General features: G+C 38.6%; 2 protein-coding genes across 2 annotated transcripts; both read right to left on the bottom strand.

Moving 5' to 3' along the window:
• Nucleotides 1-17933: 17933 nt before the first annotated feature.
• LOC140377835 (uncharacterized) lies at nt 17934-20417 on the bottom strand. The gene is made up of 4 exons (XM_072463441.1): nt 20046-20417; nt 19708-19829; nt 19519-19624; nt 17934-19442 (listed from the first exon to the last, which is right to left on the bottom strand). The coding sequence occupies exons 1-4, from the start codon at nt 20326-20328 to the stop codon at nt 18454-18456; spliced, it is 1500 nt and encodes a 499-aa protein (XP_072319542.1). The 5' UTR covers nt 20329-20417; the 3' UTR covers nt 17934-18453.
• A 1671-nt stretch (nt 20418-22088) lies between these two features.
• Nucleotides 22089-24598, bottom strand: LOC140377853 (uncharacterized). The gene is made up of 4 exons (XM_072463462.1): nt 24092-24598; nt 23749-23852; nt 23561-23657; nt 22089-23264 (listed from the first exon to the last, which is right to left on the bottom strand). The coding sequence occupies exons 1-4, from the start codon at nt 24336-24338 to the stop codon at nt 22216-22218; spliced, it is 1497 nt and encodes a 498-aa protein (XP_072319563.1). The 5' UTR covers nt 24339-24598; the 3' UTR covers nt 22089-22215.
• Between the last annotated feature and the right edge of the window lie 80 nt (nt 24599-24678).

Here is a 24678-nt window from a genome sequence, read left to right as displayed (position 1 = left end):
AGCCGGGGGATACGGCAACACAAACAAATAGGTTAAGTTGAGTGAACTGTGGGTTGCATGGGAATGTCATGAAGGTTTAGAATACTTACCATGTCTCAGTGCTGCATGCTAAGTCACATCTAAATGTCAATCTAATATCATCATTTGGATCAGTGAAGCGTTCGTGATGGTAAACAGTTTTCTTTAATTACAGTAAATTTGTTCAGGATATATGCAAGCTTTAATTAGATTACTGGGTTTTTAAATGTAAAATGTCACGAGGATAAGTTAACTTGATAAGGTCAAACCTCACACCCATCATGCGGATATTTAAAGAGAATGTAAGTTGTTCTGTAATAAAATGAACTTGTCAGCCGTCTATTAACATTTGGAGTACCATATCTGCCCCATTAGGATTTGTATCTTTCAACCAATTTGTTTAGGGACATTGGTACTCGTTGTTCTTTGAAGCTATCACAAACTGTAACTCATTGAACTGGGATTGGTACCAGCTCAAAGATTATTGATTCATTTATTCACTGGATTTGTAGAGTGCCTTCCATGACATCCAAAGCGCTTTACAGTGCATTTTCATTCATTCCACAACTGGTGGTTGTAGGCTATTGTAGCCACAGCTTCCCTGGGGCAGATTGATGGAAGCGAGGCTGCTAATCTGCAAAATCGGCCCCTCTGACAACGAACACATTATACACACACCAGATTCTAGGGGATGTGGGTGATGTGTCTTACCTAGTCATGGTCTATACATCAAATTAGAGTTAGGAATCGGCTGCAAAACATTTTTTACCCTGACTTCGAAATAATATTACTCAAATAGAAGTGCAAAGTATGGTCCAAGATACTATGGTACAAAATATTTTGTTTTAATATTTGGGGAGAGTAATAAGTAACAGTCTGGTTACTTGTGTTACTAGTTACTAGTGTTAAATCTCATTTATAATTTGAATTTAATGTAATTGGGAGAACAAAACATTAAATAAAGTATAAAAACTGGTATTTCTAAAATATAGAGCACCAAACATTAAAGTAAGACAACTTTTACATTGTGTAATATATTGGTATTGTTATTGTGGCTCTACCTGCATGTGAATGCCTGATCTCGTCAATTCTCAGAAGACTGGTTAGTGCTTGGATAGGAGACCGAAGGAAATACAAGGTGCCACAGTTGGGGCTTTAGTGCAAACTGTGGTTGTGTCCTTAGGCAAGACACCTACATAGTGACAGTGTAAATGATTGGTGGAGTGAATCAAAAGTGCAATTCAGCACTTTGTGGTCTTAAAAGGTGCTATCTAAATCCAGTGCATTATTGCTTATTTTATCATTACTCGAATAGGACTAAAACTGTTGTGTCTAATTTTATTAACATACTCCCACCACTTCATTAAATCCACTGAAATTATCATTTTGTCTTAAGATAAGCAAAATGAAAAAACTTTTACCTACCGTTGATGTAACACAGTCACATACACCTAAAACAATACAAAATACACACAGTCGCCCACACACAATGCTGATGAAGCGGTGTACTTTGGGCCGTGACAGATGATGGATGCCAGGGGTTTGATGACTGAGTTGGGTGGCTGCTCATTCCTCTCTTTTCATTTTCTCCCTTCGTTCTTTTTGGCCCCTCCCAGTATCTGCAGCTCCTTCTTCTCTGTGGCTCATTTACATCCAGTGTGCGTCCGGCCACTGTCCCTGCTCGACTGCTCTGGTGACGGATGGAGGGAGTGAGGAACGGGCCTGCCTCCCCGCAAACTCTCTGCCACTCAACCAAACATCGCCTGCATCCTCCGCTGTCCGAGATGCAGCAATTTATAGCAGCACTGTGGCACAGGAAGAGGAGGTATAAACAAGGTAACAAGTAAAAAGTAGTGTTCAAAAGATGTATCAAGGAAAAGGGTATTCTGTTGAATTAATATGGTTCAGAGGTGAACTGTGATAGTCAGTAATCCAGGGATCACAAGCCAGTGTTAAATGTCACAAAACAGGCCAGAGCGAGATATTTAGAAAGTACAGTACCTCCAGTAATATGATTTTGAATACTATTGAGATGATCATAGACTGCAGAGGATTCAGAAAATCCTCTTAAAAAGAACATTTTAATGGAGTGGTCAGAAAGAGAAATTTCGAAAGGATACAAAAACATTCCAAGACCCACATAAGTAAGATTTGTCTCCAGATCCAGTTCAATGTTTCATCCTAAGTTCACCTAAGGTTACACTATCTTCTGGCAAAGTGGTGAAACACTTGGAAAACACATGGTACGCCAGTATATTAGACATCTAGAACTCTCAAACGACATCATCCTGAACTGTGATACTGTCAGATTGTTCAACAATGTTCCAGCAGTTATAGTTTATTCCATATAATAACACTGATTTGGCATGTTTAGAAATATAAGTTTAGAATATTTATTTAATATTTATGGTAATCCCCTGGATAGTGAAACTGCCATACCAAAGTGACAAGTGATGAAACTGGAAGAGCATGATGCTTATGAGGTGTAGCGCGGGGTAATTAAATGTTAATGACTTAATGAAGAACGAGCTCCCAGCCATTCTCATTAGCAAATAGTTGTTAATTGTGCTCAAGAGGAAAGACAGATGAGGCAGAGCAAGTCAGAGAAAGGGCAAGTCAGAAAACACCATGGGTCAAATATAGGCCATCTAGATGCGGTTCTATTCCTATGTAGTATTCACTAAAAATACTGACTTCAGCTGTAGGTCTGTAACGTATGATTATATCTATTTGACTCTCATCTGTGCAATACAAGGCAAAGCAAGAGATATAAACAAAAAGACCTTGGATATACAGTATAATGCTTTCGGAATCTCAAAGATTCTGTACATTGCATATTTCTATGATTCCACACTCACTGTTGAAAGCTCTCTACACACATGGCTGCCAATCCCCTCTAAAGGTCACTCAAGTAACTCCACCACCTCAAATTTACTTAAATACTACATTTAAAGTATACAATTTTGTCCCTGTTTCGTCCTCTCTATTTGACCCATCCTTAAATGCCTCTGGGGAAACCTGTCAGGATCAGGGGGCGACCACAGTGCAGCCGCCCATATCCAGATCTTGTGCTAGAAGCTTTGTCAGGACAACATCAGCTAAAGGATTTTGCCTGTTGTTTATGTTTGGTTTGATGGGAGAACCCGGAGTGCAGGAAACCAAAACCCCCGGAGAAACATGCAAACCTTGTACACAGGTCTGTGAAGTGACTTGCCCAAGGACAAAACAACATTTGCAGTCTGGTTTGCTGGAGCTAATACTGAACCCCCCAACCGTCCAGTTTTAAGATGACCACCTGTCATGAGTTACTGTTGACCAATGAACTAAACAAATGAAGACAATGTTTTCTGAGGTCTATTTTTTGACATAGCAAGATAGACGTCATATTAACTAATTTAGTAAAAGAATGTCAAGTTAGGCACTGGCATTTTGCACACAGCCTGTACAGGTGCAGCTGCACTAAACCTTTTTCTCATTTCCTGAACCAGCCCTAAAATTGGAGACGGCAATAATAACAAAAGTAGTCTTTCAAAAAACATGATTTTAATAGTTGGGCCCATTTCTTAGAAGCATCTACATTTTTTTTTTTTATTTAAGAACCCTTTTATTTAATTATTTCCATTTTCTTCTTTTTTACCTATGTGAGATGGATATATTTTCTATGGAATAACCAGAGCGCCCCCATGAGGCGAAGAAGCCAAATGCCATGGTGTTGTCCAAAGGGATGAGCGTCACATCTAGGAGCTGCCAGGGAAGTGCACTGGAGTAGATTAAGAAGCAAAATAATTTATACATTTCCCATTCAATTATTTATTGGGCAATTCCTTCCAGTGTTTACTCAGGGGTTATTAAATATTATGCTGCTAAGCTAGTGCAAAAGACGTCAGAGCAGAGAGCATCCTGGGGTACACTTTTTTTAATTCCATTTCCTCTTTGGATTCACAGCGCTCCCAGACCGAATGCAATTAAACATGTTTTCACTTTTTTTTTATACTTCAGCAAGAAAATGTTGCCATCTCGGTCCAAACTGCATGACATAGGGCTGTGTGTGTATGTGTATGTGGCCATTTGGGTGTGTCTAAAGTAGAGGTAATGGAATAAAATGTGATTCAGCTTCCTTCCTGTCCCCCTCTTTCTATCTCCCTCCCTCAGAGCCCTGACAGACAGAGCCGCGCGCCGTCAATAGTTTGTCCAGATAGCAGCAGCGGCAGCAGCAAGCTTATAGCCAGCCACAGGAAATGTAGCCTGGGCTTCTGACAACAAGCCATCTTAATAGGTTTTTGGTATGAGAGAGAGAGAAAAAAGTAGAGAGAGAGAGAGAAGTGGAAGAGGAGGAAAGGAAGAGAGGCTTGGACAGTAGAGTAAATTAACATTATAGCAGTTAAAAATCACCCTGGTTCATAGAGATAACAGGTACACATTGCCTGCAGTCCAATTACAACTTGTGTATTTACAGTATAGTATAAGGGTTAAGAAACACTGCCCAATTAAGAAACAATGGATCATTCATGCCAAAACAATATGTCTGATTATATTTAATAAGTCGTAAAACACAGATTATACGCTACCTCAACAAATAGTTTCACCGCAAGTATCTGAACTCAAACTGGCTTTATAGCCTCAACTCATCTTGGCAGTAGCTTGAGTAGCTTTTCTGCCCCATTTGAAGATTCCTTCCTCTCCCTCCAATCTATTGTGTGAAAGAAAGAAAGAAAGAAAGAAAGAAAGAAAGAAAGAAAGGCATTCTGGGATATTCTCTTCACCAAAGGAGAACGAGAAAAGCAAGAAAGAACCATGTCACTTTATTCAGCCCGTGCTCTCTCTGAACAGAAAACTAGTTGCAAGAAAAATATGAAAAGCAAATCTCAAAGAAATAGGCTCCACAAGTAAATCAGAGAACGTCTAATGTCAGTGGGACTGTTGGATGTAACGTGGCATTTTAAAAGTTCAAATGACCTATATGCACACAACTCTATCAGCACAAGTAAACCATCTGATGTGTGGTAATTTGTGGTGCAACACTGACACCTAGTGGAAGCTAAAGTGTTCAGTCTATGTAATCTATTCTGAGGCTCTGTTTGGCTGCATCATATTTACGTATGAGTTTCTATTTTTTTATTTATTTTTTTCAGTTAGGATGTTAATTTGCCTATAGTCAAGATATGTGCTCAAACATGTTATATTTTACTGAATTTATTCAACTCATTCTGGACACACACAAAACAATGAAACAATGTTTTTGTTTGTTTTATTGAGGCATATAAATCAGAACTTTCAAGGGGAATAATATAGACCTTTAGAAAGACCTACGCATTAAAATGGCAAATATCTTATTGAAATACTTACCTTTAGTTCTCAATTAAGATTTGTGTACACTTTTAGAGAAAAACTACAGACTTCTTTTACCACTATAAAAAATACCTTAAAAAAATTGACTCTTATCCCATACTAAAGTGTCAAAGGACTCTCCCAAATCCCATTCCATTCCCAATTTCCATTCCCAACCGGCTTGTCAATGAGTGGAATAAAACAATCTCAAGATTTATCTGGCAAGGGGGAAAAAACACATCTGATTCAAAACTACAACTAATGAACAAAAAAGGAGGTTGGGATTCACCTTGTCTGAAAACGTACTTTATTTTAGCTCAAGTTAGAGCATTGCTACACTGGTGTGACACAGAGTATCAATGGAAAAAAGATTGAATGTAACGTGTAAGCAGGTTGTACTGGCAGATGACAACCAGCTGGGTCGAATGGAGGAAGTGGAGAATCCCTGGATAAAATCTTAAACTGGTTGACTTATGACCAAGGTTCTTTGTAAAAGTAAATCAATTGAAAATATTTGATATTGGATAGTTGATATTTGGAGAAGAAAAACAAAGCAATGACCATTAAAACCTTCTGACTGAAAATTTGCAGGCATATAAATCACAAATTTCAAGGGGAATAATATCTCATTTATATGAATGCAAATGAGCACGCCACCTACTTTGAGAAGCTCTGACCTACAGATATATTGAAAAAGCCACGTTTAGAGGCAAAATGAGACAGCTGTGTACTATCTGCATCCAATTATAGAGCACATAACCTCGCTAAACTCGCTCTGGCCTCAGAGAATTGCAAAACACGATTATAAACTCATGGTGGTGAATATTTAGGATGCTAGCTTTAGACCACAACAAACTTTTTAAAATGAACTAGTTTTTGTGTTTTTAAGTTAGCTATAGCACTTTTAAGTACGATTTTGACAGTAGTACTTGTACTTGTAATGAAGTACATTCCTAGCCATATAATGACTTTTGAGTACAAGGTTTCAGTGCTCTTTCCACCACAGCAAAGTATATGCAGTCTATCCAATGTATTGACGTCAACTAGTTTCATTGAAGTAATTACTGGTGGAGGTCTAAATAATAGATCCATGAGAAATATCCAGAGTAATTTGGGAAACATTGAGATGATGCGTGATGGCAGTTAAAACATTCTGAAAATGTTTGAAAAGTTATCTTCATTTTTCATCATGTCAACTTGGCTTCTTTTCAAGCCGTTTTCCATTTCCTTTCTTTTAGTTCAAGGGCCCACTTTTATTTCAGCGTATTGACTTACAAAGAGGTCTGCTCAAAGTAATGATGGTTTACGGTACACTTCTCATGTGCCACTCAACAACCTAACCCACTCCTTCAAATTGAAGATGGCGGATTTGACTGCATTCGAAAAACTGATTGCAAACCTAATGTCAGCCAGTGATTTCAAAGAGGCGTCTGCAAAGATAGGCTGCAAAAACCTAATGGTGAATTTGAGGTAGAATTGCCCATATAAATCTGTTTAATTTATCTTCAAAGGAAAGTGGTAGGATTAAGGGCAATCTCCAAAGTTCTCAGAAAATTGATCCCAGAACTGAATGCGCATTTAGCTCAGATGATGAGAATGAGAAAATTAGTCCTCAAAATGTAGCTATTCTTCATGGTTTATTTTATTTTTCAATAAAGCCCTGTTTACACAGGCAGCCTTACCTGGGAATTTACCTGGCATTTTGCCAGAAAATGGACATATGTGAATGAAGCGAGAACTGATTTCCCTGCATTTTTGATCTGGCAATTTACCTGGTAAATTACCAGGTAAATTACCAGGACTAATGCAGAGAAAGAGATGTGTGAATAAAGCGAAAAGGCTGTGTCCAAATATCCACACTATTCCCTATTTAGAGCAATCTTTAATGATCTCCGAATGTCCACAGCAGGTGAGAACCAGAAATGCATCTTGAAAACCAGTGTCCAGTGCTGTTCACTAGACAGGTCAATATAGACCACAATGCATTGCGAAAGTCGTAAAAACAAGTGCGAACAGCGACAGGTTTTAACTGGACACAACACGATTGAATGAAGCAGACAGAAGAGCTGTTAAACACACACACAGAATATGAGCAGGACACTCCTAATCTAAACAGTTACGCCGCAAAGATACTATCGTGAGCCGCCGACATTAGCCTGAGATTGAGACCATTACAGGCAAAAAGTTGACTAACCAAGTCCGTTTGTTGTTCGAGATCCCATTTTTGAGATGAGGTCCCTCATCTGCCTGAAGAGTGGGTCCAGCTCGACTCAGACGGTCCCTCTTCTGCCTGAAGAGTGGGTCCAGCTCCAGTCTCCTCGTGTCCGTCTGTCCGTCTGTGAGAGTCGGATCTCTCCTTCACTGGAACTCCTCCAGGTTTCTACGCTTTTTTCCCAAAGAGGTTTTTTTTGTAGTTTTTCCTGGCCGAGAAGGAGAGTCTAAGGACAGAGGACCCTGGGACATCGTCCCTCGCCACCACAGACATTGTCTGACTCCATCGCCACCATAGACATTGTTGATTCATTTCTCCCTGTGGCCCTCAGAGGCAACTGTTGTTGTGATTTTGGGCCTTACAAAAATAAATTGATTTGATTTGATTTGATTTGATCCATGTTAAATAAAACTTTTATGGTGAGTATTAGTCAAGACAAAAAAAAAGGTTGAGAACCACTGGACTATACATAGTTTTCAAATAGTCATAGTTTGGATAGACTACCGTATACAATTCAAATAAATTTGGCCAGCAATAATAACGCTCATGATATTTGGAAAAATAAAAAAGGGGTCCATCCATCTAACCAGGCCCCCACTGTTGGGCCTGAACCACCAGTGGTGCAGGGACTTGACCAATCACAGGGTGCTTGTGGTTTCTGGTGGAAACCACAAGTAAAGCGCTCAAACAAACAAAAAAAGCATTGTTATGCTTATAGACTTACTTAAACCTATTTTAGCAGACACAGATTTTTTTGTTTTGTCAAAATTAAACAAGGAATGCAATTTTTGCAAGTTTGTTTCCGGGCTTGTTCTACTGCTGTAGTGCTTCAAATATTCATCATAATGTTCCACTTTTTTGCTTTCAGCAAGAGCCATTCCAGATTGATAAATGTGTCAAACTTAATTCAGAGTGTTACACATATGATCACTCATTGTCCTGGTGAACTTACAATCGCTGTCTGTATGTGTTGTATAAAACCACAGCAGGTTTCAAATAAACGTAGACACTGTGACTTCTCTTACTTCTGACAGGGAGCCAGTGTCAGTGTTTTAACAGAATAACAAAAGCATCTTGATTACTGCAGTGACAGTGGCAGAGAGTGTGGGTGGACTGGTGCCTGTGGCTAAACCAGGCAAAATGACAAGTCAAAATGTCAGTTTTCAACATCTCTTTGCAACATAAAAAGGTATATTTCCAAAGCCATAAAATAAATGAAGAAATTTTGAAATAACTGTTAAAGGTGCACTGTTTGTCTGGAATGTTCCATAACATGACATTAAACTATCTTGCATATACTCATTTAAGTGTTTTGGCTATCTTTACTATTTTTATGTTTTGCTTTTGTTGCTTACTTGTTTCTTTTGTGAAGCACTAATGTATATGTATGAAAAGTGCTATACAAATAAAGTTTGATTGATTGACTGACTGAATTATAATACCTTGAAAAACATGCATACATCTTTAACTCCAGCATTACCAAATAGAAAGTCATATAAATGAATGTCTTTTTCACCTTTTGAAGCAACTTTGAAAAACTCACTCAGGCATGGTAGATCTCAGACAACGCTTCAAAGCAAATCAGACAAAGAGTTTGAACCAAGCCAAGACAATGAAATATGAAATAAAGTGCGTTGTGATTTCACCATGACAAGGAAACTAAACCAACTAGTGTAGTCAATTTGTCAAACAACAGTAGCTACTAACACTGTATCACTTATTTATATATATTATTAATCTTATCATGTAATCATTTTGGAGCAGGGCTAAGTAAGAATGTATAGCAAGCTGTGTATGGTAAGCGCAAGCAATCAATTCATTATTTGTTTCTAGTGTTTTGTGTCCAGCTTGTGTATCATTGTGATTTTATTTTTTGTATGTGATGTATTGGGCATTTTAGTTATTTGATATTTTAAATGTGGTATTTTTAATATATGGAAGTATAAGTGTTGCAACACTTAATACTCCAATAAATGGCACTATAGCATGTTCTATCATACAATATTCTTCAAAATGTGTCAATTGTCCAAATAGAATTCATGATACTTTTCCTCTCACAGTGAAGTAAACCTGCATGCAGGTTTGAGTAAAATGGCAACTTAAGAAGAGACACTGCAGAGGAAGAGAAAAATCAAACTTCTTTTGTAGTTTACAAACATAAAAATATGATTTATTAATGTAAAAAAGTATGTTCTGTCCAAATCTTGTTAAAATTGTAAACGCCTGGTGTTTATAAGTGAGAGCTACTTTAAGTGGTGATCTCTTCATGTCCCTATAGCAGGAAAATGCATTTTAAGCGAACGCCCTTTGAATTTACAATGTCCCATGGATGGAAGCGGATTAAATTAATATACCTATATATATATTTGTTTGATAAAATTGGGCAGTTTTGCTGTTTCAACATGAAAGCCTATACGTTGAGAGGGCAAACTAAAAAAAAAAAAATATTTTAAATAATGTGTCTGTATGTGTCTTGAAAATTCAAAATTTGGCTCATTTTTGGGAGTTAAAAAATGAATAATCAGGCTTAAAATTAGATATCAACAAAACAGTTTGTACAATTTGTCAAAATCTTGTTATGTACAAATGTGGAAAGTTTGGTGTGTGTAGGTGCTATAAATGGTGCTCTTTATCTCTATAGAAGAAAAAGGCACGCAAGTTACATGTAATATATAAATCAATGGATTTAAGTTGAATGAATTAAATAGTAAAATATATTTATGTTATTTTAGACAATAAACAATATTTTTTGTTTTATGGATGGATTTAATTTTTTACAAATTTTAGTCTCTAAATTCCAACCTCTCACATATCCTTAAATATACTGCTCTTCACTCTCAGACTAATTAGTACATGGAAAAAATGGGGCCAGCACTGGATTAGAGTTGACTCTAAATCAGTGCACGTCTGATTCAATTCAATGTGTTTTTGTCACGCCCAAAATCACAAAAGCATTTTCCTCGATGGACAATGAAATAGAGAAGTAGATTAAACAATATTCACAGGAATTTAGCAAATGGATAACTGTTCCAGCATCCCCTGTCCTTAGAGCCTCCTTCTCGGAGAGGAAAAACTACTAAAAACCTTGTGGGAAAAAGTAGAAACCTCAGGGAGAACCATAGTGAAGGAGAGTCTTCCTCCTACAGACGGACAGGCTGCAGACGCTCATTTTGCAGACTTATTTTATGTATACAGGGGGATATTGTTTTTACGATTACCTTGTTGAATACAAAACTCATTAAAAAAAACACACACACATAAAACAGACAGTAACAGAATTTGTATTGATGAAATATCAATAAAACAAACAAAATAATACTTAAGAGTATAATTCACAGTGGTGAGTTCTGTCTCCTCCTGTAATGAACCTTGGAGCTGAATGAAAAACTCAATTCATTATTTTCCATTTTTAGCAATAATCTGGTAAATGAAGTTGAAGAGGCAAATGTGGGCGTTAATGTGGGAGATCTTAAAGTGTGCTTACTGCTATATGCTGATGACATAGTACTGGACCTTCATATTGAATATTGTTCATGCTTGGGGCAACAAAATTAGATTGAAGATAAATTGTGACAAAACTCAAGTTGTTCAATTCAGAAGTAAGAGCCATAAACTGACAAATTTGCATTTCCATTTGGCCCTACAACCTTGCCCTTAACAAAAATGTACAAATACCTGGGACTTGTTTTGGATCCACAGCTCACTCAAAGCTCTGTTAGAGTCAGCAGGTCAAACTTTAGGAGCAGTGAAGCACTGAACTGTACAGGTCCTGCATCCGTCCCATTCTGGACTATAGCACTGGATTCTAGGGATAGTGTCAACAGACCCACACTGAAAAGTTCCAGTACAGAGCTCTGAGATACTTTTTAGGTGTCCACAAAAATACCCCGAAACCTGCTCTAGAAAACATGCTAGGGGAGACATATCTGTCATATGGTGCGCTTATGGAATAGGTTCATTAATATGCCCAACTGACTAAGTATATATTCAACTGGAGTATGTCACATAAAACTGTCTGGTTCCAGAAAAGGACTGCATACGCACACTTTGTGAATTAAATTAAATTATATTGTAATGTATGTTTGATAAAGGAATGTGAAATCTGTCTGCTTTGCTATCTGTTTGTTTTATGTGTCTTATAAGTCTATGTGGGCAATTGCGCATGACACAAAATAAGTAAATGAACTACACTAAACTAAATCATCAAGAATTAATAAATAAACAAATACATACACCTGAAAAACACCTGAAAAATTCTACATACAATTGCCCATAATGTCAGCTTGAATGTGTGGAAATGTGGAAACATTTTGAAAGATTGAAGTGCTGTGAATGCTGCTAGGATATACTGTGATTTTATTTTATTATTTTTTTCAGTAGTATCGATACTCTAGTTTCAATGTTTTAGTATTGATTATAATCTGATTTTCAAAACATTTCCATTTTACTTTACAAAATTCTATTTTAACAAAACAGGACTGCTCTCAAAATATCCATTGGTTTGTGAACTTTTGCGGCTGCAGTGCTGGATTTAATTGCTTGAATTTACATTCCAGTTTATCAACTTCTTGTTTGTCTTTTTCTTTCTTTTTTAACTTTGTCCAGGTCTGTAGGTGCACACAGCCACACAGTGAGACAGGTTATGTGATCCAAATGTCAGCACCAAACCTTGAAGGACAAACAGGCTTCACACTGTGCGTCTGTAGAGAGAAGGTCCAGCTTGGCCATTATTATCCTGTCCCTCTCTCTGTCTTTTTCCCGCTGTGCTGAGGGATGTAATGGACGTCCACTGATAATGACAGCATGAACCCCACTGGTGCATTTGTGAGCATCGAGAAACTACTCTCTTCATTAGTAATGTCCAATGTCATACAGCCGTGTGGCATGTATATATACACACACATGCTCTCGCACACACGTGCGCGCACACACACACATATATATATATATATATATATAAATATTTATTTGTTTTATTATTTTGAGCTGCATCCTTCAGGCAAGACCACAAAAAGTGGTACAAAAGGGAATCAAATCAGTAGGTTAAGACTATTTACGAAAAACATTTAGATAAAAACAGTGATGCTCGAGTGGGTGAAGTTAAAGGAATAATAGAGGATTTTTCGCCGATTTGAGAACTCAAGCGACTGTTAGTCCCCTTTTTTTTTAAATGTGCAAGCGCACACTAAGCCCCCACCCCCCTGTTGTTTCCAAGACGCCGCCGTGAGTAAGCACCCAACAGCCCCGCTGCTACACGTGCGTTTGTTTATTAGCGCTGAAGGAATTTGCTAAACACACACCGGCATATCAACCATGCATGCGCAGCCAGGGAAAAGTGCTGCTATCCTGGGAACGAGCCAGAATGAGCCTGCAGGTGCCCACCATCAGCTCCTTCATCAAGAAGGCCCAGCAGAGGATGTACTTCCTGCTGCAGCTGAGGAAAGCCAAGCTTCCAATGCGGATGATGGTGCAGTTATACACGACCATCCTCACCTCCTCCATCACCGTGTGGTACGGGCAGCTCGGATCAGGTCGGATCCCTTCTCACCCTGGACATGGACTATTTGAGCCACTCCCCTCAGGCAGGAGGCCACTCCCCTCAGGCAGGAGGCCACTCCCCTCAGGCAGGAGGCCACTCCCCTCAGGCAGGAGGCTACGGTCCATCTGGACCAGAACCTCCCGCCACAAGAACAGTTTATTTCCCTCTGCCGTTGGACTCATGAACACTTTTAAACTCCTGTGACTTTAACTATAATTTAATCAATCACTCACTGCACTCTTCACTTTCTGTAAATTTTACTGTAAATTTTGTGTACATAGTAAGCCTATTTTATTTTTTATCCAATAGTAGATTTAAATTGTTTTTCTTTAATGCATGCCCTTTTTAATTTTATATATGCACCGAATCACCAAAGCAAGTTCCTATCTTTGGGAATTTTGTTCATTGCCAATGTCAATAAACTTTTTCTGATTCTGATTCTGAAAATACTACAAGGGTAAAGAAACAAATCTACTGTACATATAACATGAATGCAGTTAAACATGAATGAACCGTTAAACCGCACTCCATCTGTGTTGAGACCAGACACTTTGTTTATAAAGGGATTTAAAATGGTAAATGTTTTGACAGTGCTTCAGTTCCAGCCCTAAACTCTTCCACAACTTGACAGCACACACTGACACATAGTGTCTTGTCATTGGAATGGTAAAGTTGCCATAGCCACGCAAACTGTATGACTTCTCTCTTTGTGTAAATCATTTTTGGATATTTGGTGGAAACAAGTTGTGAAATGCTTTAAAAACAAATTGTGCAGTATATAATTTTACAAGATCATCAAACATTTTTAATAACTTGGATTGGAGAAATTGAAAATGTGTGTGTTTGAGGTATACAGTATACTGCTCTTTTTTGTGGCTGAAAGAGTGATTGAATGTGAGTTTTATAATTATTTCCTCATATTTCAACACAATAGTTTAAATATGGAAGAATTAGTGTGTGAAGTGCACTGTGATCGAGAACATATTTGGCTCTATTGATTGTGGCAAGGCTTTTGGAAACTTTGGTTTGTATGTGTCCATTGTTACAACTAAACATTTTATTTCTGGGACATTTTCAAATGGCACACCATCAATTTCAATCTGTTAACTGTGTTCGGTTTAAATTTTCCAAACATCCATGATTAGGTTTTGTTGAAGTTTAAAGGTAATTTTAGCATGCATTGCTAAAATTATCTTTAATAGTTTAGTTGCATGTTATAGAACATGTTTGTGTCGTCTGCATAAAATACGTATTTTAATAATTGAGTTGCACTTTAAACCTTAATATACAAAAGTTTTTGTTTTGTTCATAAGAGTTCTTCTATTAAGAGTGTTTTTTTGAAACTTTCTATAATCTGTCCTTTCCCCCTGTATCTACTGTGTTGTAACAACGAAATTTCCCCTTGTGTGGACATTAAAGGATTATCTTATTTCTTTTGTAGCATCTATGATAGCCATGCAGGTGGATCATTTGTGTCTGACACTATATTAACCTTCATTAATTAGGTCATGCTTTTGAATACATTTGTTTAGTCTATTGTCAAATATTTATTCACGGATTTTAGAAAATTTTGTATGGTCAGATGTAACTATCTCAACACACAGGCAATGGAGCAGGTTAAGTGTGTTTCTTTCTTTCATCAGCTCTCTACAGGGTGTCTATATAATGTAAACAAAGAAAAAGGCTCACAGCAAGAGAGTGTAAAGGGCTTCCCCATTATTCAATAAATTAACACTTTATCATTGCAAAAAAAAAAAAATCATTAAGTGAATGTAACAGTTGGAAGTACCTTTTCACTGATGCACCATATGTGCCATGGGCTGGACTTGATTCCCAGATAGAACAATCGTGTTTTTCCCATTGTATTCTATAAATGCAAAACATGTAAGAGGAAATGCCAGTTTTATTCTTAACCAAAGTTACTTACTTTTTGTAGGAGACATTTTGACTGCCCTTCAAATGTGAACCTCCAGCCCCTATGGGGCACTGTTGGAAATCTGTTGGGGGTGGAAACCCAGGTATAAAGAGGGCAGGAAATTGGCACCAGGTGTTGGAAGGTATGATTTTGGTCGGCACTAGTTCATATGAGGTGATTTTTGACTATGTCTGTTGTAGTTCCATGTGTTATTGTGGCAAAGGTGAGCCAAATAAATCCATTTGAACTATTTCACAGGACTATTTTTTTAGGCCGTGGCTGCAGAGCCGCGGCGTGGTCAAATGGCCCAGCAGTTTCAGGAACCGTGGCACTGCCATATAGCCTCATGGCTAACCCTAACCCTAACCCTAACCCTAACCCTAACCCTAACCCTAACCCTAACCCTAACCTTAACCCGGCGCGGTCTAAAACAGCCCGGTCAAATAGCGCAGCAGTTTCATGAGCCGCGGCACAAAATAACATGGCAGTTTCAGCCACGCGCCGCGGCTCTGTAGACTCTCCCATTTTTTTATGCTTTGGAAGACACGCATGCTTAAAACTTCTGTACACCTTCAACCAGTAGTGGCTGTTTTGGCAGGGCAACCTAGCCTCTACACTTTTATTATCACCTTACACCACAAGGCCATATACTGGATATATGTACTTGATATACTTTTTCCTTTTTTTGCTTATTGCATGCACACTGTTGTAGCTATGCAATTTCTCCAGGGGGAGATATAGAACTTCTTAAGATCTTAGACATTCGAACAGTTGTAAAACTGTGAGATACATTATTATTAGTTTACATATTTTTGTTAATAGTCTAAAGGTTGTGTCAAAGCACCGCTACAATACTTCCAGAGCATATACTGGAATGTATGGCACGCCCCAGTGGATTTAGTGAGACTTTTTTTAACGTTTGCGAGGGAAAGCAAAACCTTTGCGAGGTTGTTGAAAAAGACACCGTTGTAATCATCTGGACACTGTTTGTAGAAAAACAAAACATTTTGACTCTCACGCTAGAGTCCTTCTCAATCTGCGGATCGAGTCAGTGAACTCAAATATTTATTCTACTCTGATTAGGCCCTGTCTATCGGGCATGAAGGGTGATGAAAGGTGTTTACTGTTTCATTCTTCTTTGTTTTCTAAAAGCCCTGTAATGGGCTATCAAAATCCTATTGTAAGCTGGCTGTCGCTCCCTCATCACCGAGTACTTGACTAGCATCAGAATTCCCAGGGCTTCTCACGCCCCATGGCTTCAGAACACTATTATAATATAATAGTGTGACCGGTAAGTTGGACCTTAAACCTCCATTTCTGTTAAAGAGGGGTTCTCTTTTTTTTAAACAAAAATGCCTCCTTTACTCCTTCAAACCATCTCTTCTCCCAAATGTGTGAGGGAACGCAATAATTTTGGGAGGGAACACATGAACGTTCACGCCGCTGTCTGTTTCTATATCCCATGACCAGGATAAAAGCCCCTTGACACGCAGACAGAGCACGTGGTCTGAATTAACATCTTTGGAAAATCAATGAAAGGGTGAGATAGAAGCCCAAATGGCGAGACGGGTGGTCCCACCCACTTGGACTTGTCAGCAAGTACTGTTGGACCCGTGCGTTATTGTGCGTGGACCACTCCTTCTGGACGCGTCGACTCCCGTTCTTTCACTCAGCTCTATAGACGGGGTAATTAGGCCATTTGACGTCGTGATCACGCTGTAGAGCTGTCAGCTTCATTGCATGTCTGTAACATAAGCATGTAATAATTTGCGTTCCCTCACAAAAAAACTTTGCATTCCCTTGCAAATGTATATTTGAACGATTCTCAGTCACTACGACCCCTTTTTTACTGACCTTTATTAAGTCCCACTGAGATTTAGAATATCTTTTTCAGGGGAGTCCTGGGCCCTGAGGAGAGGGGGCAATTGTACATGTTTTTAGTGGTAGGAGGAACCAGAGCACCCGGAGGAAACCTACGCAGAGAACATGCAAACTCTTGTTGCTGGACAAGAGGTCTTACCGCTGTGCAACAATCCATATTTTCAAATAAATAACATTTACTTAGTTATACTTTTACACAGGCTTCACCGTCCATCGCCGCAGATTTAGGTAAGAGTACCCCGCCTAAGGCCCGAAGTCACTGGGATAGGCTCCAGTCACCCGCGACCCCAAAAGGGAACAAGCGGTAGAAAATGGATAGATGGATGGTATTTTCTGCGCGACTTTTTGCAGATAATATTTTCTCTACAGCTTTAAACCACGTGTTTCCACCTGGTTTACTCGCATGTTAAACTGTGGAGTAATTCTACACGTTCTTCCTCCTGAAAATGAGATTTAACTCTATCCAACCACGTGCAAAGGTTTGAGAGTAAAACATGCTTTGAGATTTCTGACCGAAAGGCAGATTTGAGCACACTAAATAAGACTATAAAACAATCTATTTAGACTTAATGAGCAAGAACTCAACTTAAAACGAAATATTTTTACAATACATAAATGTACCCAGCCAGCAATATCTTTACTTCAGTGAAAGTAATTAAATATTCAGTCAACAATAGATCAGTGGTTGTCAAACATTTCAAATATAGTTCCAATTAAATATTAGAGCAATTCATTCTATATATTGTATGTCTCAGGGACCACAGATGGAAACTATAGCTCTAAGTCTGGTACAGAGTGTCTCTTATTTTTTTTTATTTGATTATATGCTGCTGTACATGGTCCCTGTAAAACTTTTTAGAAGCCAAAACAAAAGTTACAACTTAAATGAATGGGGTTGATTAATTGATCACAGAGCATGGCAGTAAATACAAACATAATTTAATATTTACAGAATGCATACTTGTGTATTGACTAAGTCTTTCAACAGTTATGATGAAACAAAAAACTACCTATCTCAATAAGGAAATCATAAGAAGAAAGAGCGTTACAATTAAAAATACAATTAGAAAATGCACATGAAAATAAAGCAACACCAAAGTCAATGCAAATTCAGGGCCATGTGTGATTGAGCTGATTACAATGTTACTGGACACCATATACCTCTGGTTACACCTAACTCCTTTTAACCAAGTATTTTAACTACCGGTACCAATAACTACATGGTAATCTGCTAACTATGTTTACATTCCGTATGTGGGCAAAAACCTCAACTGTATAATATTATAGCGGTCTAATTATATTTCAGTCCAATCTCACCCAGGCTTTCTTACTGACTAAATTCAAGTCAAAAACAATTTATTTATTTATTATGTAAAAGTGAAAGTAGAAAAAAAGTGAAAGGCCATGATTAGCCCCTGAGTGGCCAACTCTCATCCATCTTTGTTTGCTTGTTGTAGAAGGTGTACTGTATGTATTAGAGGAAATGCAAATGTTCAACACAACACAAACACCTGTATAACAATTTCACATTAAAAAATAGCACATATTCTAAATGTGTTGTCATCCATCTAGATGAATCCTCTGGTGGCGCTTCAGATTACAGTTCTGGGTGAAGCGTTTGCCACAGTACAAACAGCTATATGGTCTCTCTCCCGTGTGGACGCGGCGGTGGGCCTTGAGGTTGCTCAGTTTAGTGAAAGTGCGTCCGCAGAGCGAACAGCAGAAGGGCCGCTCCCCTGTGTGTGTCAGCAAGTGGGACTTAAGGTTACTGGGATGAGGGAAGCATTTATCACACTGTCCACAGCGAAATATCGGCCTGGAACCATCCAGGTTTGACTCTACATTAAGAGAAGGGTTTATGTGAAGGGGATTGGAAGATTGCTTGTTGTTGATCCAGGGGGCGCCACTGCGGTTAAGAACGTGTTTGTCACCTAAATGAGCTCTCTGAACAGACAGAGACAAAGGGGGAGGAGCAGGGCTTACACCCTGTGAGTGAGCTCCATTGACTGGTGTGGTGCTACAGTTTATCTGAATAGGTCTTTTAATGGGCCGCTGAAACAAATTCGATCTGAAGCCTGAACTCCCTTTAGACTTTGCAACTTGCACAAAAGATTTATGGGAAAAACGGTTTTGTTTTGGAGTTCCTGTTCTGACAATAGAGCTGGGCATCATTTTGTTTACAGTGTGCGTCTGAACCTGCTCGGATTCAGCATTGGCTTCCTGTTTTATAGCAACTCCAAAAACATTACAGCTTGGCCCTGGTGATCCAGGTGTAACTGTTGAATTAGATTCCAATGTATTTTTTGTTTTTTGGGAACTTTCACAAACATTTTCAGCCGGGGAGACTACTTTAAGCCAGTTGGTATTCTTGTCCAAAACTTTACTGTGTGTAGCATCATTATCAGTGTCCTCTTGTCCATAAGTAACAACATACGTAGCAGATATTTGTGGGTGTAATTTTTGTTGAACAATGTGTCCCAGTAACTCATTATTATTGTCTTGTACATCATTCCTTGTACTTGCATTTTGGCAATCCGGTCGTACTTCACCTAAAACACAACATAAACATATAATGTATTGACTGGTTGCACTTAAGTTGAAAATGAACAGAAGAAAAAGACTCACTGAGAGTAACTCTCCACTCCTCCAAATTCAAAGACGAACAGGACGTTGGCTCAACTACTTCTTCCTTTATGTTGTCAATTAGTTTCACAAGGTCATCAGCTTTTGCCTTTGTAAAAAATAAAATAAAAAAAGCATGTGTAAAACCCTTTTTAACCAGAGCACTTGTACAAAGTAATATTGTTTCCCCACCTGTGGCATCCAAACAGGACTGAAAGAGACAGCAGTCTTTTCCAGTTCATTGGTTGGCCCAGATTTGCTTACATGTCTGCTACTGTTGACGTCATCTACATTATGGCCTCCCCGACTACAATCTGAAACACATCAAATGATTAATAATACTGGCATATGTAACATACAGGGGCAACATGTACAACACTGACTATTATTACTATAGTGAACACACGATTCTTACAATTGTACTACACTAAACAACATACATCAAATCAACCATGATACCATCACTTGTCCTTCAGTCAAACTATAAGATCAGGCTTTCCATCTCAAACGCCATAACCCATGCGTTGTACCTGTCTGTCTCTCTTGTTGCTTCTCCTCTTCATCTTTTATTGCCTCAGAACACTCCTCAGATCTCTCTGCTTCTTCCTTGGCTCCGTGTTCACTCCGTTGTTGCTCAGTCTTCTGCAGCTGTAGCCTCAGCCTCTCCACCTCCTGGGCCCTCGCCTTCAGCTCCAGCAGGAGACCGTCCTCCACCAGCCGCGTCACCTCGTACATGGCCGTCTTCACCACCGTCTCCATCACGTCTGACAGCTGCGTCTGGAAAGTCACTATCAGGCAGTCCATGTCCGCCATGACAGGGTCCAGCGGTAATACAATTGCAATAACACAAACGCGTGGTGGTGGTGGATGATTACGAGATTAAGCGGCACAAGTCTCTCTCTCCTCTTTTTACAATCAACATAAATTGTACGCACCTACTTCGCACCTACCGCGATATAATTCGCTATAAAAAAGTCCTCTAAAACTTGTCACAAAGAAGGTTTTCGTTTACGCAGCGTTTTGAATCAAACACGTAGCCCCCGAACAATCTTTAGCACCGCACGGCACCTCGCTCGTTGAAATGTATAAATCTCCGACGGTATTATATTTCTAGTTGCAATTTTTGTCTCTATTTGTGTTGAAATGGCTCGTCTTCATGTTTTGTTTATTTTAGGTCACGGCATACAGACCCTACGGTGTCCCTACAGAGTCAAAATGATACTAGACAAAACGCGTTCTTCCTATTCTTCTTCTTACAATAGTTCAGGATCGTGGATTTCCGCGGAAACTCATGTGCTGCCCCCCACAGGCCAGTACAAACTGAGAACTGTTTCCGGTCTGTACAAATTGTCATTGAAAGTGTATTTATTTGGGTGGAAATGAATTGTTTTCTTAATGTAATTGCTTGCCAGTACCAGGCGGTTAGGATAATCAGCCCAATATTTGAAACACAGACTTTAACACACTTTATAAAGCCCCAGCCTTTTTCGTCAGTGTGCCAAAAATTATGTAGTAATTAGTGTAACCAAATTAAGCTATGTGTTGCATTTAAATTGTTTATCTACGATGAGATTAATGATTAAATGTGTGTGTTTTTAAGGCAACTACTGTCAGTCTTTTCAGCACAAACTTTAATCTTAATATCTACTCTTACAAATCTCAGCACACCATTATGGGACAAACGAGACTGCCTGGAGGGCCAAGCGGGCCCGTGGGCCACACTTCAAATGAAAATAAAATAAAATGACTGCAATGGAGTTAAGCACATTTGACCATAAATTCACCATTTTGTTTTATTGAATGCAGAGTGAACGTGATGTCAGAGAATATAAATGCAAAATACAACTAATTTCTTCAAAATGTGAGTAGGTGTAGCTTTAGATGAAAATATTACCAGGAAACCCTACAAAATTTGTTTGTGTTCAAAAGTTGCTAAACTTGTTGGTGTCATGAAGAGATATAGTCATGTACTCAAAATGCATTACTAATACTATACATATACTATATCAATCATTTTTAATGTCATATTTAAATTATTGTTTAGAGGTTTGGGGAAATTGGAATTGCCTCTTAATCTCCCAAGAACATTTAAAATTGTCAACAAACGTTCCTATCGTATCTATTACGAAACTGCTCAAATCATGTTTAGGGCATTGCAAACCTCTCTTCCACTTAATGTTCAAAATATATATTTTGTATTTTTAGATGATCACAAATTTACCCTAAGAGGTCTCCATAAACTATATCAACCATGGCTAAGACCACTTTAAAATAATTGTCTTTGTGAAATGGGTTAACTGAGGAATATATTTATTTTTTCAACCTTATACAGTTTAAACAAATGTTTTTATTAAAGGCAAAAAAAAGTGGATCTCTAAGAAATGAAAGCTTCCACAATCCTCCTTTTCAAACCAGGCAGTTTCTCTATATGTATGATTGCTGGGTTGTAATATGTGTTGTAAACTATGTCATATGCAGGTTTGAAATAACTAACCAACCAACACATTCTAATTCAAAAATAGTTTTTCATTGACTATATGAATTTTTCCAGAATTATAAAAAGCCAAATCAATAACTCAATACACAAAATAACCATTACATTGCGATATATAAACAAACCACAATATACAAATATTTCAAGACAGGAAAAAACCTTTGAATAAAAACCTGACTGTGAAACGTTCACACATTAACAAAGCATTATTGATCGGGCATATGTTTTCGCTGATGTGATTTCAGATGGTCGAGCCTTTTAAAGTTGAGTCCACAGACGAGGCAGCAGTACGGCCGTTCTCCTGTGTGCGTTCGCTGGTGCACCTTCAAAATGTCTGCCCGAGTGAAGCTTTTATCACACATAGTGCAATGATGGGGCTTCTCTTGTGTGTGTATTCTCCGGTGCAACTTTAGATTCCACAGACGGCTAAACTTGTTCCCACAAATTGCGCAACTGTATGGTTTGTCGCCCATTTGTTCGCACTTGTGTTTCTGTAGCTTAAACAAAGAGGGAAACGTCTTGCCGCAGTGGCCGCAAAGATGAGGCCCTTGACTTTTGAGGTTACAGGTGCGAGTGAATGTTTTTCGGCGCTGGTTGCATAAGTATGGGAGGCCTCGCTCTGGCTCTTTGTGTGTCTGCCTGTGTGCCTTTAGAGTAGCCAAGTCGGGGAAAGTAGCAAGGCACAAGTTGCATGTGTGCAGTCCGTTTTCCATTGACTGTTGCTGCAACATCTCGATCATATGAGATATATCGGACATGGTATTTGGTTCTCCAAGCATACCATCTGTTCTATCAGAAGGCAAATCATCAACACAGTTTACATTTTGGTCTGAATCCACATGATCAGAATGTATATTATCTGGATTTTGCAAATGGCCTTCCTCATTTATTAATAAACAGTCGATTTCTCTGCTAGTGTTTGGGGAAGACCTGGTCCCACTTTTTTCTTTGCTCTCACCTGTCTCACTTGATTGCTGCTCGTTTGCTTTGGGTGGTTTAACACCATCTTCATATTGGCCCATGTACACAAGGTCATCATCACCATACGCGTCATCTATGCTAGCAATATTTGTATCTTCATAGCCAGTGTTGCTTAAGTTGTTCAAGTCGTCCATACCATATTGGTTTTGATACAGCAGTTCAGATGAATAGTCCGTTCCACCATTTTGGTCGGACTGGGATTTCTGAGTTTCCCAGTTGAGTTGATATTTAGGGTCACTCAATTGGCTGCTTGATCCAGGAACGCAGAGTTCATCTAAATTCATGAAAGGGAAGTTTAAGTAAAACAGTTACTTTCTACATTTAGGACAGCACATATTAGAATTAAAACTGTTAATGTATTTATTTTATTTTTAAAAACAAAAAACTGGAATGATGTGAATGTAATTACTTCTCCACAGAATTCAATAAATACATGTAACAGTGTCAAAGAAGAGACTGGTAAGAACAACGTGTATCTGAAAATGTATACTAAAATGAAATTGTGAAATAAAGTGCAATCATCACTTTTGATTGTGAAGCCCTCCTTGCATGAATAATTTCTGTACTTACCATCACTGCTGTCCCTTTTCGCACCAAACTTCTGCAAGTCTTGAACCTCTGAAGGCCTTTTCCCTCTATTTATCTTTTTGCTTTGGGCACTTGTGGACTGTCACACAGAAAACAAGAGCATGTCAATAATAGTAGTCCAACTGACTGTGTACAACTATGTAACCGTAAAGTTATATGGTCTGTCCTACCTGTCCTGCCACTGGAGAGTATGTCACTTCATATTTTACTTCCCCTTGCGCTTGAGGGCTGCTCACATCTGCAGTCATTTCACCTTCTTGTTTGACATTTGTTTCTGTTGCAAACAATAGCATTTGGTTAAAGTTATAATCAGTGACATGATTTTATTTTGACATCTTTAGACATTTAAACAACAAAAGAGGAAATACATACAAACATTCCAGGGTTAACATAAATGATATACACATCAACATCTCAGCACTTTACCGTAATAATAAACTGTTTAAAATGTCATATCATGTCTGGATCAAATTGTAGTCAATACACACATATGTTGCATTAAGAGTGATATACCTGTCACAGTCTGTCCGGTTTTTGTTCCCCCGCAGTTGGCACATCCCATGTTGGTGTCGGTTTCTCTTTGCTTCCTTCGGCTCTCGGACATTTTGAGTCTTCTTTTCAGAGTGTCCACTTGTTCTCTGCAGCGGGAGACTTCATCTATAAAGTTGTCTTCCACCAACCGAGTGATCTCAAATATAGCTGCTTTAAACAGAGCTTCCATCACCCCTGAAAGTTGGGACTGAAAAGCTGTCTCCGCCATTATAACGCTCTAGAAATCCGTGTATCTTTTGTTCAACTAGGCAAATACACACGTCTTCATTGAGCCAGGTAAAAAGTGCGTCTTCCCAAGGATTTACGCGGGGAAATACCATCTCACGTACACAGACTATTAAACAAAACTGTTGCTAGAAAATATTTGAAACCTTAAACATCTTAATACAGTGTTAAGTTGTAGGATTTGCGTTATTCTCGGCGAGCTCTTCTTATTTTCGTAAACATTCGCACTTCCGGAAAAAGTACGGAAACTGGGTCAGGACAAATCGCAAACCAGCCCGAGTGCAGCAGTTCCGCTCGCCTCGTCATATATTCTTCTTCATTAC

The sequence above is a fragment of the Eucyclogobius newberryi genome, unplaced genomic scaffold, assembly GCF_026437365.1.
Source record: "Eucyclogobius newberryi isolate DKJ021-1_F unplaced genomic scaffold, fEucNew1.0.hap1 SCAF_4, whole genome shotgun sequence".
NCBI classification, from domain to species: domain Eukaryota; kingdom Metazoa; phylum Chordata; class Actinopteri; order Gobiiformes; family Gobiidae; genus Eucyclogobius; species Eucyclogobius newberryi.
The sequence above is the reverse complement of the archived record's forward strand: the minus strand, read 5'-3'. Positions and strand labels throughout refer to the sequence as shown.